Genomic DNA, 19,809 nt, shown 5'->3' on the forward strand with positions numbered 1-19,809 from the left:
GATATTTAGCAGATGATTTGCGACCTGAAGTCCGAGAGGGATTTCTTTGGGAAAAGGGCCTCTCATAAAGAAGTACAGAGAGTCCTTGATTTACAGCAGTTCATTTAGTGGCCGTCCAAAGTTACAATGACAGTGAAAAAAGTGACTTGTGACCATTTTTCACAGTTACGACCTTTGAACCATCTCCATGGTTAGGTGATCAAAATTTAGAAGCTTGGCGACTGGTTCATACTTATGACCAATGATGTATCCCAAGGTCATGTGATCACTTTTTGCAATCTTCTGACAATGTCAATGGGGAAGCCAGATTCACTAAACAAACAGCTTCCATCAGGTATCCTATCCTATGCCTTCCACCATTGTTCATCTGATTAGGAGCTTCCAACACCAGTTGATTAAAGGTGTATGGTTTCAAAAGAGAGCACAAGGTAAATGGTTTATTACATTTCCATTAACTCTTTTAAGCCTTACAAGGGCGTGCTTGCTTGACTTGGAAAAATGCAATTATGATGAGGAGGATGGTACCACTAGAGAGGATCCTTGCTACTTCAGTTCCCACCACATTTGCCAATTAGTAAAATTGAATGACATAAAGGTGAGCATTTGAGAGGAGATACAAGCCTTGAGGAATAAACGTAAGACCTTCTAGAATCCCGTGATACTACTCATTTACGTTTTAAAGCAAGAAATCTTTCATGTTACCTCTTGGTGGCAGGTCCATATCACCTGAGGTAAGTCCTATCAAATTTGGTCTTTGGGCATGGACTCTGTGTCTATACATGGGTCTTGAAGTGCTGGTTATACTTGGTGCTTCAGGATTGTAGCCATCCGTGTCGTATGTTTCTGGCAAAAAAATATATTATCTAATCATACAACTATAGAAAAACTTAAACTATATACTGCAGACATGCAAATCAACCCTTAAATGGTTCATATCACCAATCTGGTTTAGGGGGGGGGGGTTATTTGGCACATGTGCACAAAAGTAGCTGGATTTCTAAACTGAATAATTTTGAATTAAATTGAATAGTTTTAAGAGTGAATTATTATCCTACTAAACAGATGTATGCTAAAAGCTGTGCGCATATCAGCTTTTCACACCTCCATCACAGATATAAACTTAATATAATTCATATAGGAGCAATCAAAATTAGAACACAAAATAACTTTTTTTCACACTTTTTTTTCTACCCCAAATTTTCTTTAAAACATTTTTTTTTGTAATATACAGTAAACTCGTTTGGGAGCTTTCTTAATTTCAAAAGCTTTTGCCCTTTTGAGGGGAAAATACATTTAATGCTCCATTAAGTCTGGAAGCCTAGTTTTCACAATTTCACAATTCACAAGATCTTGTGTTTTGATTACAAAACTGCATCCAACACAGAGTCTTATTAAAAACGTAGACTGTGCACTATTTTAGCTAGAATTATTCTTTTTGTCACTCAAAAGGGCCTTTAAAAACAATAAACTATATATGATGGCATTCAATTAAGGTACAATCAATCCCAAATGTTTTACCTCCCTCCATAAATTGAAAATCTCTAAAAGTTTGGGGCTATTTTGGGAGCAACATAGAGAAGACTGTAGAAGAGAGGGGCCACTGACAGAGCCCACTCTGAGAAGGGAATATGACAATTCGCTGTGGCCAACTTGCCACAGCCAAGTCGCTGCAGGAAAACTCGCCATGGCCATCTTGCTGCGGGATAAGAGTTACGCTACTATCAAAGAAATGGATTAAAGAAAGGATTCCAAAGGAGGGACAGAATGAAATGTGAATGGCAAAAATTAAAATAATTATTTATTGTAAATAATGAAACAATTGTTAAAAGTCTCCCACAGTGAGTTGTCCTATGGCGAGTTGTTCATGGTGCGCTGCCTCACAGAGTTCGCTGTGTCAAGTTGGCCATGGTGAATTGGCCGCAGGAGCTTGGCTGTGGTGAATTGTCCCATTCTCCTCTGAGAAGGTGGACTACTCCTCACATCACTTTTTTTCTTCCAAAATTCTAATACTCCACTGCACATCATGTTTCCCCTTTCATTTGTTAAAAAAAAAAAATCCAGTACTACACCTGTGAAGAGAGAGGGCGGAGCAGGTGGCGGCTGGTGATGAATACCCGTGGTTACAACTGTAGGAACGGAGCTGGTAGCAGAATTTGGGGGGGCATCCATGCCGGAGGGCTGCAACGGTGGTAGTGGAGGTGGTGGTCCTACCAAAAATTTAAAAAATAGTGAAGTTATAAAAATGGCCCCCCAAAAAAGCAACCATGTACCACCCCCACCCCCACACATACACACAAGATCTGAGCATCTTGTCTTTTAAAATCTTTTGCATCTTCAGAAATAGACTAGATCAGTGGCCCCCAACCTTTGTGGTTTGGCAGCCCAGCTGAGGAGAGAGAGAGAGGAACTGGGCCACACAAGCGGTGGGCCAGCAGCTCAACTTGTACAAGCAGCAGCCCGGCACCCGCATGCGCCCATCAGCCTTCCACTCATGCAAATTGAGCTGTGTGTGCACACGCGTGCTCCAGCCAGCCACTCATGCAGACCAGTTCCAAATAGGCCACAGGTCATTAGTAGGCTATGTCCTGGGGGTTGAGAACCCCTGCACTAGATAATCCAGGTTGGGTCTTCATTTCAGGGCTATTTCCTTATCCAAACATAATAACCAAATGACCACAAGTAGACTAAACAGTAGTGGGAAGTGGGAGTGGGAACAATTTCTGACTTCCCTGTCAACTTCCCCATTGGCTTGCCTTGCAGAAAGCTGGCAAGGAGCACTGTAAATAACTACTCCCTGAACATGACTGGGCATGATAGCACTGAAGAAACCAGAGGTTTTACAAATCTCAATCCCACAAACATTGTGGATTTTAGCTGCATTTCTAAGTTAGCCTCTTGGAAATATCTTGACTGTTGCCCCATGATGTTGATTATTGCCGAATTAAAGATTACAAATAATCAGACATGAAAGTTTTAGCAGTAGATAGGTAGCAGTAGGAAGTAAATAATGATTAGCATGTTTTTTTTCTTTGAGACAGCAATAGTATCAGGGTAGATATAAATCTTTTATGAAAAAAAAACTCTGCAATAACTAGGAAATACCTGTCGTGTCATGTTAGTGGACCATAGAAACAATGTAAAATGTGGAAAAAAATAGTTGCAGCAGTTCTAACTATGAATTATTCTCATTGTTAATTCCAACTTGTTGCCAGCTGTACAACTATTTCATAATACAAGTGTTAGAACTGTAACTAAAGAAAACACAAATTATATCACACTTTTTTAAAAAAAAAGCTACACTCTGGTATGCTTTGCAATCAATCTAATTTTAATTTTTTAAAGCTTCATTTGAATCCTGCATATCTAAAAAGATATCTCCTTCTATATATTATCATAATGAAAACGTGTGTTTTGGAAGAAATGGTTATAAAATGTAGAGTAGGAGTGTTTATTTATTTCACACATTTGATAGACTGCCAACTTCTGTACACATACGCAATTAACAAAACCGTAAGAAAAATACATTCATAAAAGTAGGAGCAATTAGTACTAAATAATCATCTGCAAAGCAGCGGAAACATCATTAGGTTCCAAAAAGCATAGTAAACAGAAAACTGTAAAGAAATTTCCAAAACCCTAGGACATTCCAGGCATTCTATTACTCAAGAGGCAAAGCGTCAACATGAGGTATTGTATGGGTGCCCCACCAACTTCACTCCATGTATATGGTCTCTCATCAAGCCTTCCTTACAAGAATGCATGGAGTAGAACAAATCTTGCCAGGAGAGATAATCCTGAATATAGCCCAGAGCCAAGCTACCTAAGGTTTGAAGGACAATAACGCACACTTTGAATGAGGTCGGTAGCAAATTAACTCATGGAACAACACCACAGGTATTACAGGGCTGAATGAATTAGCTGTTCTTGACCAAGTAAGCTTCCAAGTTGTCGTCAAAGACAATCCATTAAAAATATATATATATATATTGTAGAAATTAGGGGACTGGAGGCTAAAACATATAAATAACGGTTGCAAGAACTGGGTATGTCTAGTTTAATGAAAAGAAGTACTAGGGGAGACATGATAGCAATATTCCAATATCTCAGGGGCTGTCACAAAGAAGGAGTCAAACTATTCTCCAAAGCACCTGAGGGTAGAACAAAAAACAATGGGTAGAAACTAATCAAGGAGAGAAGCAACTTAGAACTGAGGAGAAATTTCCTGACAGTTAAAACAATTAATCAGTGGAACAGCTTGCCTCCAGAAGTTGTGAATGCCCCAACACTGGAAGCCTTTAAGAAGATGTTGGATAGCCATTTGTCTGAAATGGTATAGGGCTTCCTTCTAGGCAGGGGGTTGGACTAGAAGACCTCCAAGGTCCCTTCCTGGTGTGGTGTGGTATTGTATTTTATGAGAAATCTAACCACAAGTTGACATGGGTATGGTTGAACCAGGTACCATAGGCCTGCAATATTAAGAGTGGACAAATACCCTACCTTCCATTCAGGTCCTGATGAAAGTCATCCAGCAGAAAAATGTAATTTCCTTCTCATGGCCTGGCCTGAACCCTGACTGAAAAGGGTACAGAAAATTTCTTTCCTATAGGATTCTCTAAAACTGAAGACCTCCAACCTTCCCTGAAAAGTGAAGTTTAAAGACTGGTACCTAAGATTGATGTTCTCAGCTAGTCTCTTGCCTCTACACTGATTCAGCACCAATGAAACATATAAATCAGAAAGGGAACTAACCAAACTCATCCTCTCCCTAAGGCACAGTGTAATATATAAACACTTTTGCCTATCCATGTCTCAAATGTGCTTTTTTCAAAAGGCAACTGGACTTTTTTTTTTCCCTTGAGGAAAAAGACATTTCACTTCTCATCCAAGTAGCTTCATCAATCACTGATGAAACTTCTTGGATGAGAAATGAACCGTCTTCTTCCTCAAGGAAAAAACACAGTCCAATTGTCTTTTGAAAAGGCACCTTTGAGACAACCATGACTGGATAACTGAGAATTTCCATGGGCATCTCAATCCATCCATGTACAAAGGCAAGCACATTCAGTCTCAGCCAAGGTCTCAAGGAAAAAAAAATCACCACTTATACCCGTCCTAACCATGGCATTAGGACTGTGGGGTATCTACAAAAAAATCCAATGGGTACATTTTGGAAGGGCTTCACTAGTTTTGCCAGGTATCCATTAAGACAAGTGAAATCCTTGTTTCTCCACTCCCATATTTTAGAGAAAACGGATCTTATTTCACACGTTTTGGCATTGACTAGAAATCATATCAATTTCAACAAAACCCAACCGTGACTGGTAAATTCTACCTGAACGTATAATGTGTAACATTTGCAGCCAGCAGATTTATGGAATTTATAGAACCTACCTGTAACAGGTGGAAGACTAGGTGGTAAAGGGCCTGGTGGTGGGACAGGAGGTCTAAGATTTACAGGAGGAGGAGTAAGAATAGGTGGTGGAGGAGGAAGCCCCGGAGGAGGAGGTCCTTCAACAACCGGAGGCTGCGCTGGAAAAGGTAGTATTCCTGGAAGGTTCACATCTTCTACAACTACAGGGTCACTTCCATGATCAAAGGGACACATATCTCCTCTCATACAAAAACCTTTCTCTGAAAAAAAAAAAAAAGCAAAATAAAGTTAAGAAAGCGTGTAGCATTCTGAAACTGCATGGCATTCCTAATAAACGTTACGAATGTGGCCATGCAATAGCTGAATATATTATAATGCAATGAACGTTTATTTTTTGATATCGTTGCACAATAGTATATAAAATACTAAAGATAAAAATCATCTGAGAATATTTAAGATATTTAACCGTTAATATCTGAGGGGTTCAGGAAAAAAGGAGAAATATAAATAGTTCTCGACTTACAATAATTCTTTAATTTTTTCATCTTTCAATCTTTTTTTATTGGTTTATAATACAGCATACAAAGAAAATACAAAAGTAAATAGTAGGGAAAATAGGGAAGGAAAAAGGAAAAGGGAGGGCAAGAAAAAGGGGAAAAGAAAAAAAAAAGCACTGACTTCCTACTCCCTTTGGTGCAGTAGACTAAGGCAGGGGTCGGCAAACTTAAACACTCCAAGACCCACTTGGAACCGTTTCCCACAGAAAAGAAAACACCGGAAGCCACAAAGGTCCTAACCGGAAGCACCCTGTTCTATTTTGGAGCTGACCAAAAGTTCGGTTCCCCCACCATAGAGTCTCCTCCTAGCGCAGCGTATTTTTTCTTCTACCTGTCATAACCGAAAGCCCTATCAATTGTGGAGACAACTGGAAAACCTTCCGCTTGCCATAAAGTCTTCTCCTGGCACACTATGCTTCTCTCCCACCCCCACCAGAAGCTCCTCTCAAAATTGTGGCGCCGACCGGTGACGGAGCCACAGCAGAGGGAGGAAAGAGCCACATGCGGCTCCAGAGTCGCAGTTTGCTGACCCCTGGACTAAGGCATTACAATGCAATGAACTTTGCTTTACACAATAGAATATAAAATACTAAAGACAAAATCATCTAACCAGAATATTTAAGATCTTTGATCATCATTATCTGAGGAGTTCAAGGAAGGAGAAATATAAAAATAGTACAGGTAGTCCTCAACCGTTTGAACCGTGACTGTTTGAAGTTACAACGGCACTGAGAAAAGTGACCTATGGCCGTTTCTCACTTATAACTGTTGTAGCATCCCCATAGTCATGTGATCAAAATTCAGATGGATGCTTGGCAATGGACTCATGCTTATGACCATTGCTATGTCTCGGGATCATGGCATCCCATTTTGCGACCTTCTGACAAGTCAACGGGAAAGTCATATTCGCTTAACAACCATGTTACTAACTTAACAACTGCAGTGATTCACTTAACAACTGTGGCAAGAAAAATGGGGCAAAACTCATTTAACGAATGCCTCGCCTACCAATAGTAACATTGGGCTCAATTGTGGTCGTAAGTCGAGAACTACCTGTACATGCATCTTTCTCTTTAATACTTGGGTCAAATTTTCTGGGCTTACCGTCATAGTCTCTGCACCGTTTCTTTGGTAGGGGAGGCCTTCCATAGGAATTGTGTTCCAACTGTTCTTCATGAAATTCTGACCAACTTTCAGTAGTACTATTTCCATGATGAGCAGGAGCAATGACAGTTATAGTGCTACTTAGTGTAGGGACAGGATAGTGAGCGGATGAAATGTTTGTTACTGAAGAAACCGCAGGGTAACTATTTTCTAATGGCTCCGTTCTGTCCAAGTCATACTTCGGCTTCCCCAGATCTCTTTCTAGAAAACAATATTGGAGAACTGTGGACGGTGACAGAATAACATAAGCAAAACAGCAACAATTATGCAAGCTAATCAATCCTCGCAAAAAAAAACCCTCCAAAATCTAATTGTGACCAAAACACCCCCCCCCCCAAAAAAAACCTAGTGAACATTTCAAATAATATAATAAATTCTAAAATCTAAATTCTTTCCCGTGGGCATCTGTAGCTTTCTATTAATTTGAAAACTGGACATTTTTTCCTGAGTTAGACAGATATTTTTAATTACGGCAACAGATAGTGCTTGTGATGGAATGTTATTTCGTTTTCTGGGAAGGAGTGCATCCAGACAACGTTCCTTCACAGCGCTCTGGACAATGGAGCCAGAATACAGGGCAGTCAAATACATGTTGGGCTTAGAAGGTCTGATAATTCCATTCTATTTCTAATATACAGGAAATGGAAAAAGCATGTTTGGCAGCCGCACCCAACCTTTGGGACACCAGAAACCGGTTCCGTGGAGAGGATTTTCTGTGGACTTGGGGGGGGGGGGGAGGGATGGCTTCATGTGCTGCCTGCATCCTGCAGATGGCGCTTTGCTTGTTTGCACCGCCCAGCTTCTGGACCCTTGATGTAAGGGAAAGCTAAAAGCCAAATATCTGGTCCATATTTCAAAGCAAGGGCAAAGAATATCTGAGTGGACTTCCCTACATGTACATCTATTATTATTTAAATAAAGTATACTGTGCACATTAATGCTTGAGGTTAATAGTTACCTCTACTTCTTGTTCTGCTTCGAGTGCGACTCCTACTTCTATCTCTATCTCTGTCCCGCAACCTTTCTTTGCTCCAGCTTCGACTACGGCTCCTGCTGTAGCTTCGGCTCCTTCCCCTTCTTCTATTGTAGCGGTCCCTATAGGATTCTCTTCGTGGAGGATTCCGATCATAATCTCTCTTGCGAGAACGGTCGTCTTTCTTTCTGTCATCCCTGCTTCTAAGTATTTTGGACAAGAAAACTTAAGAATAAATTTAATATATTTTAAATGGAAAATTCATATATAAAAAGGCTATGTATATTAACAACATTCGAAATATATAACATAAAACTTTGCCAAAGAAGTTGCTGGTAGGAATGCAAAATTCATCAATTTGAGAAGGGGATTTTCCAGACAACTCTAGAATATTCCATTCCAATTTTGGAATATGCTGCTGCAATGAGGGTTCAGCAATTCCTGGAAGTAAATCCTTCAAACCAAGAGTGGTTCAAGGTTTTTCAGATGTAGGTTCTTTACAATGTTCCATTTTCAGACGGATGAGTTATAAACGCTCCTAGATACCCATCCAACAAAGATAGATCGATAGATATAGATAGATAGGCTAGACAGACAGATATATATATAGACATAAAAGCACTATGTCTATGACAAAAATAATGAAAATAACAATGTTACTTTCTTTATTTACTTTGCAATTTTAGTGCAAATTTAGTGCTTGAACAGCCCTTAACATATACGGTACTGGCTAGTTTTGTTAACTATACAAAAACAAAAAAGAAGTCCAGATACTGGCAGTTTTCTAAAATGCAATTATTCTATTGTGAATAAGTTATATGTCATGAAATGTGCTTGCTTGCTTGTATTTCTATTAAAAATGTAACTTCAAAACAAAAGAGTTTCATTTTTAATTCTTTGTTTAAAACACATTCTGCACAGATACTTCTTCATTTGTACCTTTGTAAACCTTGTGATATTGACATAAACCAACATCTCAGCATCTGAGAATTTGTCCTAAAAATCAGAAACTTTTATCAATTGCAAGAATGAGAAAAATAGGTGTTACCTGGTGTCTCGGTATCGTGAACTTGACTGAGGAGGACTATGATTAAGCCTTCTAGAGAATTTTTTCTCTCGTTCTTCTTCCTTAATTATCTTGATAAAAAGGAACATGAAACAGATCTTTTATCTAACAACCAAATGAAAGATAGTGAAAATGAAAGGAGCAGAGATAAATTTCTTCTGCATCTAACCACTTGGCCAAATAAATAAATACCATATCATAACAGTAAGTTATAAATAAACCATGAGGGATATTTTGTGCTGCTGTGCTCTATTAGTACCCCTTACCACCTGTTTCTCATAGCATTACATAATCTGATATATTTTAAGTTTTATATCTCTATCTTATAAGTTGTCAGGACTATGACTGAAGTCTAGAAGATGTTTACTAGAAATATCATAGTTTTAACAAACTGCCATTCATATGTACTAAAGTGAGAACAGCAATGAAATCTATAAATCAGGTTACAAGATACAGGTAGCCATTTTAGAACTATTCATTTAGTGATCATTTGAAGCTACAATGACACTGAAAAAAATTAATTTATGACAAGTTTTTCACACACCATTGCACCATCCCAGTAATTATGATCAAAATTTGGACATTTGGCAATTGGCATGTATTTATGAGAGTTGCAATGTCCTAGGGTGATGTGATCACCTCTTCAAGCTTCTGACAAACCAGATTCACTTAACTTATTACTAACTTAACAACTACAGTGATTCACTTAGCCATTGTGGCAACCAAGATCATAAAATGGGGCAAAACTTACTTAACATCTATCTTAGATGTTTTTTCTTAGATGCAATTTCTTAGCAACAGAAATTGTGGGTTTAATTGTTGCTCTAAGCCAAGGACTACCTGTATAACAAGGGTGTCAAACTCATGTCATCACAGCAGCATCATGTGACGTATCAGGACTTTTTTCTCCTTCGCTAAACCAGGTGTAGCCAGCGCGTGACGAATCTGGACCACGGGGCTGGGAATTTGACAGCCCTGCTGTATAGCATAAGATTAACATGATACAGCTGATTATTACCTCTTCTTTTTTTGCTTCTTTTTCTTGATGCTGAAAGAAGTCTGATTTCAGGCTTCCTGAAGATGGCAGCTCGGGTGGAGGTAGATAGCTCTTGGTATTTACGGCATCAAATAATTTTTCTACAAATATCTGTGTCTCTGAAATGAAACCAAAACAGTATACAGTACATAACAGGGAACTTAAGGAACATCCTTAAGGGCTATTATTATTGAAATATTAACCTTTTGGTACTTTATCATTATTGGGACAATTCTATTTTCATAGAACCAGTTCTAGGATTTCCAGCTTTGGAAACAACATAACTTTATGTGAATTCTGCAATGCGACATTAAATGTTTGTGGCAATGACACAATAATAATAATAACACATTCAGCTCCTTAGGCAATGATATTTTCAGGCAAAAGTAATCTTTTAGAATACTTAGTGGAGGAAAAAGGTTCATTCTGAACAGTCAAGGGAAGGAAGAAACACATACTAATTGCCTGAGAGTTGTTTATTTTATTCTAGGCAGTTGTCTAATAACTTTTCAAAATGTATTATTTGGAGAATCCAAAAGAAAACTTCATGATGAACTTATTTGCAAGAGCAGCATTCAAACATTAGTCAGTCAAACCTTATGTTATATGTCATACTGTAGTTTTATATTTCAATGGGGAATTAAGACATTGGTATAATAATGTCCAAATAATTAATGTCCAAAATAATTAATGTCAAATGGATTAAATCTTAAATGAAATTAAAATTTGAAATTAGGTCAAGTTTTAAATTCACAAGAACTTACCCTTCTGAAGAAATACATCCAATTGATCCACACATAGTGCTTTAAGTTCTTTCTCACTTTTATCTTTTTTCACCAAAGCAAGAACATACTTAGCAAGGGCTGATGGATCTGCATCACATCTACAAATGAAGAACACAACTCATTCATAAAGGCATTTTTAAACCTCACTTCCAGGTAATAGATAAAGTTTAACATATCCCATATGGGTAATGTTTTGATGCAAATTATATCTAACAAAATCAGGTTTAATTTGTAGCCGTAAGGTAATTAAAGTATAGTGAAGTTTATTCCAAATATATAGACACACTTTACTTTTTCCTACCTCTTATATTAAACAACACTTCTAAAAAGCTCCTTTCAATTGAGCACTTATACAATTTGTTTTACCAGTAGGTATTATCATTAGATATCTAGCAATTATTTATGTAGTGAGTAAACATTTAAGGGAGAAGAAAGTTCCCCTCATCAGAAATACAGACCAAAGAACCATTCAATTTTATTTTACTTCTTCAAGAAAGTTGTAAGCTTAAGAGATGTATACTTAAAGATTATTTAGGATGCTGAATTAGGGAGAGGATTTTATCAAAGTAATGTAACTTTGAAAGGCAGGCAGCACTTCTGTAATCACAATAAGGAGTTTAGCCTTCTGAGAATATTGATGGGATGACAGTAATATCTATTTAGATTCAACAATCTTGTTTTATATTAACGCTTCAACTGAGTAACAACATAATGTTCTCAATCTACATTACAAAGATTCCACCAACCCACTAACATTAAAGTCACGAGCAAGCAGACTTCAAAGACGATTTTCAAAGAAATGGAAGCATTTTCAAATATATCAGATATATCTGGAAGGCTGCATGTTCTTCTAAATTAAAAATTAACTTTACAATAGTTTAATGATATCTCCTGAACCATAACCTTTCAGCAAAAATCAGTTATAACAAAGAAGCAATATTTAATGCAAGATTTATTTTAAACATTTAACGTAAGGGTTTAGTATAAATTCCTTCTATATCTTAATGACATAAATATACTTCAGGGCTTTTTCTTCTTTAATTTGGAGTTGAATTAAAGACCACAGAACAGACGCTTATAGATCTTAAAAAATTTAGGTTATTTTTTTAAAGCAAGTTTTATTGATGTGGGTCCAAATTATCTGATATATATTTTGCATATTATAATGCAAATAAATTATTAATAAATTCTTTATTTTTAAGTTGAATTTTAAATGAAAGTCATAAGTACCACTAATCATAGCATGATGTATGAATATAAGACTGATTTCAGCTGAAAATAAAGGAAAATACCACATAAGATTTACTTATAGTTTGTAAATGACTTCATTTTCTGACATTATATCACTTAGTCCTTAAAACTAATACTTGCAGTTTATTACATTTCTAATATGAGCTTTGTCAAAAGTAAGAAAGTTAGTATAACATGTGTAATTAGACTGTAGGGATAATTCTGAAAAACGTTTTTTCTTTTTTCAAATCTAAACTATTAAACTATTTGAAAAAGCCCCATAAAATAATTTCAAATGTATGTTTCTTTCAATTACAGATATAATTTTAACTAACCATACTGATAAATCTATGGTCCTTCAAGTCTTGCTGAAGTACAGCTTCAAACATTTTGTATCACTAACTCCCCCCCCCCCCCGCTTTACATTCAATTCAGTGGTGGGATCCTCCTGGTTTAACAACCGGTTGGGTGATCGCACGATTTTGCCCGGACCAGTCCGAACTGGTAGAATCCTACCCAATTCAAACGTGTCCAATTCTCAGAAACTAGTTGGACAAGTTCTGTAGTTTTATTAGTATGCTTTTTCAGGATTGGCTTGCTATTATCTTTCTTAGGCCTGAGAGGAGGTCACTAGTCCAAGGTCTCCCAGTTGGCTTTGTGCCTAATTTGGGACTAGAACTCGCAGTCTCCTAAATCTCCCTATTTCTAGCCTGATGCGTTAATCCAGGGGTGTCAAACTGGTGGCCCATGGGCCGGATACACACACGCAGTGCATGCCCACCCCGGCTCCACAAAGGCAAAAGACGTTGCGATACATCACATGACATGATCGAGCTTGACACCCATGCCTTAACCACTACACCAAACTCTTTAGGGTATACTGGACATTTTAATTCACAGGATCTAGAGATCCATCACTTAAGCTGCAACCAAGTGGAGCTTAGCAACAACAGTATGTTGCTCTATTAAGTTCTGAAGATTATGAATTGATGTGTAGGAATGAACATGTATGGAAATGAAATAAGTTGTGATGTTTGTGAATTTATATACATAGAAAATGTGTTTACTCCTGATGTAAGAAATAAATCCATATCCAAAACTTTGTTTACATAAAAAGTTTCCTCACTGCTTCATTGACAACTTGTTAATCTTAATAAACTGAATAAAGAGCTGCAGAAAAGAAGCAAAATAGGTAACAGCTGCATACTTCAATTCCTGGCTCTAATTGCTATAGTTGTACTCAATTTTTTGGTCCGCACACTTTTTTAATATTTCTGATAATATTAAATATAAATGTTGGCAGTATTAAGGAATCCAGTTCTTAATGATTATTCTTGTTATTTCAGGGATCCCAAAGCATATCAGTGTTTGTCTGAATGGATCAACCATACCATCTTCTCATAAATAAATGTAGAAGATTTGTAAGACTAAATGGCAGCAACATCTGTCACTCCACTGATCCCTAGGGTTGATTTGACTATTTTCTTCCCTCACTGCTCCATGAGCATCCTTCCTGAAGCTGCATGAAGGTGACTATCCCAGGCAATAGTATATCAATTTTCAGTCAACAATATCTGCGCTCCACTGCTAAAATCTCCAAACAACTAAAAGCTAAGAGAATTTGATCTTAACAACAATCTTGGGAATATGTAAAATATTTTCTGAAAATGGGAATTTCATTTTGAAACCTTGTTACTCATTCTCAATTTCCATGTTATTACTGATATTTTGATCTATCTTTAGATATTATTCATAAGTATTTTTTTTGCTTGCTATATTCTGATTTTTGATGGTTCCCTTTTTTAAAAAAATGTTTCCCTTTTAATTGTTTTCTCATATTTTAAGCAAAATTTTGATTCTAATGTTGCTGGCTTTTTCTTACTTGGTTATATTTTCGCTTATACTATACCACTCTTATTTGCCAGATAAGATACAAAAGGAGTTACAATTAAAGCATCATCTTACTCATATTCCCTTTATAATGATTTACAAAATCCCAGGGCATTTAGCAAGCATAAAGAACACTGTATTTTAATGAGCTTATGTTTCCACAATGTCTACATATAATGAAAATGTTCAACCATCCAATATTAACAAATAAATGAAGAACATAATGCCAAAAGAGGAAGTTACTTTGAAAATTAAAAAAAAAATGAGAAAAGCCAAAGCAACAAGTTCAAATCAGATAGAAATGAAACACCCCAAGGAGTAGTGCAGTAAATCAACACTTTAACAACATTAAAAGTGTTTGCCCAGCCTGCATGGATAACATCTCCAAGGACATTTCCAGCTTGGGAGAAAGACAGAAAACAATAGGAAAGATTATTCAGAATGATACATCAAAACCTATTCTTGTAATAAATTGTAGCTGATTTACTGCTAGACGAAGAAAACCTTCAGCCTAATAAAAGATAGGGCAGCCATTGTTCTTCACAAACAGTTGTGAAGATTGATAACAAAAAAGTTATCTCAGCATATGTGGTACTTAAAAGTCATTTTATTATACATACACATGCATGCAGAGAGAGTACTTAATGAGCAAATTAGAGCTTACTAAATTCACATATATGCCCCCCCCCCAAAAGTCTAATCAAATCATGTACTAAACTGAATTCTGAAGAAAGGTGAAAGTCCTAATTACTATACAGATAGTGACCATTCAAAGGTACAACAACACTACAAAAGTTATGACCATTTTTCACTCTTATGACCATTGCAGAATCTCGATGGTCATATGATCAAAATTCAGATGCATGGCAACTGGCTCACATTTATGACTGTTGGAGTGTCCCAGAGTCATGTGATCATCTATTGAGACCTTGACAAGCAAAGTCAATGGGGAAACCATATTTATTTAACAATTGTGTTACTATCTTAATAACTGCAGTGATTCACTTAACAGTGGTAAGAAAGGTAGTAAAATAAGGCAAAACTCATTTAATAAATATCTTGCTTAACAACAGAAATTTTGGGCTCAACTGTGGTCATGACACTACTTATATATCAAAATATCGATGCAAGAAGGATGAGAAGTCACTTTTTGAAAATTTATCTGTCAAGAAAATATTACCGTAATGCAATTTAATGCAATAAAAATAGGCTGGATTACAGCCACCCTGTATACACAGTTCCAACTGCTCTAAGTTTCACTATATACAAAAATTCTACTACACAAATATGGCTTGTGGTCTTGAAAGGAAATATAATGTATATAAATGTGCCTCTACACCCAAAATCTATGCATTTTCCTATTCTAGTACTGTACTTTGCTACTGTAATAATAGGTGAAAGGGTAGGGGGTATCCTAGGTACTCTCACAATCCAATATTGATTCCAAATTCAATGTAACACATTTACAAGTTCATTTACAGCATACATGATTTCTATTTACATGTTATGGTTTTCTAAAAAAAAAGAACATTCCTAGTATTATGTTTTGTCTATGATATTTACCCCTCTAGTGCTGAAAATAGTTTTGGGAATTGGGGAAAAATCAGTTCACAAATTGAGCAAAATATTAACTCTTCTAAACTTCATTGATGAGTTTGTATAAACTGTATCCATACCAAGATCCAAAGTATAATGGCATATCAAAATATTGTTCAGTTTCTCAAAACAATGAAATGAACATTAGTCCATGATCTTCCACATAGCTTTTGTACAGCAGTTAAATTAAATTGGGAGAAATATCCACCAGCATAACAAAAGTTTGCACCATCCTTTACTGCACATTACAACATGTATTTTTGTATATGAGTTTCTGAATACTGTAACAATATTTTCGACAATATGAATTTGATCTCACAAATGTATTGGCAATTAATTGATTCCAAGGTTCAAAAAGACTCTGTATTAGTAACTTCAGTCAAACACTCTTGTTGAAAACAATACGCAAGCCAAATAATTGTACAAGATCAGATTTTGCTCTGAATCTTATTAATCAAAGAATCAAAGAGAGAAGTAAATAATTGAACTAATCATCTAATTAAGCTCTAGTTTGATGGTTCTTGGAAAATCCTCCATGGAGCCATACCTCAATCCAGATTCCACTTTAACAACAAGAACCAGTTTTACACATGTATATGTTTTCTAGTCATATAGAAAAAATATTGATTGCTGGTTACTTCTTTATGTTTGTCACTGAGTGTTTTTATGAGGCTCTGGTGAAGTTACCAGGGAGCCAGTAACTCTGCAGGGTCTACCTTATTCGCATAGCAGAGTGGATTGCTGTGCCTCAGCTGAGCTAAAAAACAGCTCAGCTCACCAGCATTGAAACAACAGTAGGAAAGCCAGTTGAAAAAGCAAAACATGCAGATTGCCATATGTTTATCTCAACTATTTCCTTATTACCATAATGCCAGCTATAACCAAAAAGGATGACACAGGTGCTTCCCTCAGGGATCATCTAAGTGGCAGAAGCAGGCTTGGTCAAAGGAATGTATTGCTATTTAGTGCTATTTCAAAGGTTATTTCTATGTACTTTTGGTAACATGGATCTTTGCAAAGTAACACAGTTTTACAACTGAGCAGCAGCAAAAACCTAGTGGCAATGGAAATCAAGTAGGATCATGGTGTCAAAACTATAGAGAACACTGGGTAATCCACATGCTTTAAAATAGCAATAAATAGAAATACATTCCTTTGACCAAGCCTGCTTCTAGACTTAAGTTTAGATGATCCAGGAGTAAAGCAACTGGGTCAGCTAAATGTCAGCAGGATGCTTGGTCAAAGGAATTGTATCCTTTATTGCTATTTCAAAGCGATTACCCAAAGTTTTTTTTATAGTTTTGACCCCATGGTCCTGCTTGATTTCCATTACAACTAGGCTTTTTGCTACTTCTCAGTTGTCTCTTCTTAAAAACCTCCAGTGATGGAGCACCCATGATTTCTGAAGGCAAGCTATTCCACTGGTTAATTGTCCTAGCTGTAAGAAAGTTTCTCCTTAATTCCAGGTTGCTTCTCTCTTTGATTAGTTTGCAGCCATTGTTTGGCTGCAAACAAGTGCTTTGGAAAATAAGTTGACCCCCTTCCTCTTTTTGGCAGCCCCTCAAATAGTGGAATACTGCTATCCTGTTCCCCTAGTCTTCTTTTCTCTAGACTAACCTTTTATCTAGAGTAGTCCCTCTAATCCTTTTCCTTAGCCTTTTCTCTAGACTAGACTTTTCTAGATTATTCTTTCTTGTCTAGATTAGTCTCTAGTCCTTCTTTTCCTTAGACTTTTCTCTAGCCTGCACTTTTCTCTAGATTAGTCTCCGTTCTTTTCTCTAGTCTTTAGTCTCCACAGCCCTTCTTTTCCTTAATCTTTTCTCTGGACTATACTTTTCTCTAGATTAGTCTCTGTCCTTTTCTTTAGCCTTCCATTTAGATTAGTCCCCCCTCCTTTTTTTGCTTAGTCTTTTCTCTAAACTAGTCTTTCCTCTAGACTAGTCCTCCACCCTCCTCTAATCCTTTTCTCCAAGACTAGCCAAATCCAAATCCTGCAATCGGTTTTTCCCATGTTTTAGTCTCCAGGCCTTTCATCAATCTCATCTGGATAGCAGGGGGGTCATTTAAGGCTGTTTATAGCCCTCCAGGGACAGAGATGCCACACTGCTTGCATGGACCCCCAACTTTTCCAGAGACACCCCAAACACACACACAGGCAGGCACGCACGTGTGTCCGGGTGCGCACATGCGACCCCCCCATAAGGGGCCTCAAAGGGGGGTCGGGGCTGGTTGGGTTTACTCACATGGGCTCCAAGGTTTTGCTGAGCCAGGATTTCAGCGCCTCGAAGTTTTCTATGATCATTTTAACCACCATCCAGAGCGGCCCCAGCCCCGCCTCCCCGACCAGCAATGGCAGCAGTGGTGGCGGTGGCCGCGAGGGCCCCGGGGACCCAGCCGAGAAAGGGGGCGGCACCGCAGCAACGACAGTTGACGCGACACTCCTCGCCACAAGCGGGCCGGACGCAGCTGCTGGACGCCCAACAAAACCGCTCGTGGGGGCGGGGGGGGATCTGTGTGTGTGTGTGAGAGAGAGAAACTCCGCTCTCGCAGCTGGGCCGTGGCAGCCGCCCGCGAAACCCGGCTTGCCAAGGCCGCCGCTTACGCGTTTTTTTTTCTTTTTTGGCTTTTCTTTTTTTCTCGCTCCCTGCCCCCCACCGGCAGCGCGGACGGCGGCAGCGACTACGGAGATCACCGCGCCAGAATAACTAAGATGGCGACGCGGGGCTGTCGCGAGAGGTGGGGGAACCTCGCGAGAAAGAGGCCGGGGTTGAAGGAGGAAGAGAGGCCGGCGGGAGGAGGAAGCGGGGAAGTCGCGTAGGGCGAGCGAAGAGAGAGAGAGAGAGGCCTGAGGGCCGTTGCTAAGCGACGGCTGCTCTCGAAGGAAAGGTGCAACCTCATTAAGGGTCCTCCTACCGGGCTGATCCGGAAGAGCGTCCAGTGGCCTCTTAGAAAACGCACCAAATTTATTGTCACTTTAAATGTACCCTAATCAGCATCCATTAAAATGAAATTTCGTTCCATTCAGCTCCCGAATGATATTATGCATATAGCCAAGCTTTGTCGGTTCTTGACTGACAAATGAAGAGGGGGGGGGGGACTGAGCGCCTGAAAATTCCTATGTTTGCTTTAAAACCTTGTGTCCGTTCCTCAGCCCGTCCCCCCGTGTAATTCTTAACGCATAAATAAATAACGCTCAGACTTCACGGATCTGCTGAAACCAGTACTAACTAGTCCATTTCCTGGCTTTCAATCGCTTGACATCTCACAACTACTTTTAAAAGATGGATGGATGGATGGATGGATGGATGGATGGATGGATGGATGGATGGAGTGAGTGAGTGAGTGAGTGAGTGAGTGAGTGAGTGAGTGAGTGAGTGAGTGAGTGAGTGAGTGAGTGAGTGAATGAATGAATTCTTTATTGGCCAAGTGTGATTGGACACACACAAATTTGTTTCAGGTGCATAAACTCTCATTGTAGATACAAGCAACATAATCATAAATACTATCATAAATCATAGATGCAACTCTCAGTGATAGTCATAGGATACTAAAGCAATCAACATAAATCATAATAGGATACTAAATAAAAACAATTGCATGAATCATGAGATATATCTTTTAAGGTATAATGAAATAGAGGTAGTCCTTGATTTTGGACAGTTCATTTAGTGACCATTCAAAGTTAGAACGCCACTTTAAAAAGTGACTTATGACCATTAAGTGAGACAAATGTCTCACTTAGCAACAGAAATTCTGGGCTCAGTTAGTTCACTTTATTAGTTCACTTTATTTGTATGCCGCCCTTTTCCCTGGGGGGACTCAGGGCGGCTCACAGTTCAAAAGGGGTGGGGGAAGGACAAACAATTTACAACATAAAAACATTACATTATTTAAGAACTCAACAGTCATACAATTCGAGTAGTGGTCTTAAGTCGAGAACTATTTGTACATCTAATATTTAAAAGATTATTTTTGATTCTGGAGTTTCTCTAGAATACTAATACTAATATCCTCTCTCTATTAATCTTGTATTTACATCATATAAAAATGTAACATCTTTCAACATAATGGAAAAATCCACTCAAATGCTAATTTTTCTCTGCCCTATAACTAGGTGTAATAGATTGTAAATAGTTCAATA

The 19,809-nt window shown here is 38.0% G+C and overlaps 1 protein-coding gene across 2 annotated transcripts in view; it reads right to left on the minus strand.

Annotated features, from left to right (window-relative positions):
* Nucleotides 1–18,387, minus strand: part of RBM26 (RNA binding motif protein 26) — a 37,878-nt gene extending 19,491 nt beyond the window's left edge. The window contains exons 1-9 of one of the 2 annotated variants that reach the window (XM_087726600.1): nucleotides 17,912–18,387; nucleotides 10,932–11,050; nucleotides 10,150–10,286; nucleotides 9,114–9,202; nucleotides 8,051–8,268; nucleotides 7,033–7,314; nucleotides 5,392–5,631; nucleotides 2,070–2,207; nucleotides 703–843 (exon numbers count right to left, since the gene is read on the minus strand). In XM_087726600.1, coding sequence (XP_087582726.1) covers nucleotides 703–843; nucleotides 2,070–2,207; nucleotides 5,392–5,631; nucleotides 7,033–7,314; nucleotides 8,051–8,268; nucleotides 9,114–9,202; nucleotides 10,150–10,286; nucleotides 10,932–11,050; nucleotides 17,912–17,982 — 1,435 coding nt within the window. In that variant the 5' untranslated portion in view covers nucleotides 17,983–18,387. The remainder of the gene's footprint in view (nucleotides 1–702; nucleotides 844–2,069; nucleotides 2,208–5,391; nucleotides 5,632–7,032; nucleotides 7,315–8,050; nucleotides 8,269–9,113; nucleotides 9,203–10,149; nucleotides 10,287–10,931; nucleotides 11,051–17,911) is intronic. The other variant, XM_087726601.1, reaches the window with a different exon arrangement.
* Nucleotides 18,388–19,809: the final 1,422 nt, after the last annotated feature.

This window comes from Thamnophis sirtalis, unplaced genomic scaffold (assembly GCF_051295495.1).
Source record: "Thamnophis sirtalis isolate CommonGarterSnake01/CBP01778 unplaced genomic scaffold, rThaSir2_p1.2 scaffold_12, whole genome shotgun sequence".
NCBI classification, from domain to species: Eukaryota; Metazoa; Chordata; class Lepidosauria; order Squamata; family Natricidae; genus Thamnophis; species Thamnophis sirtalis.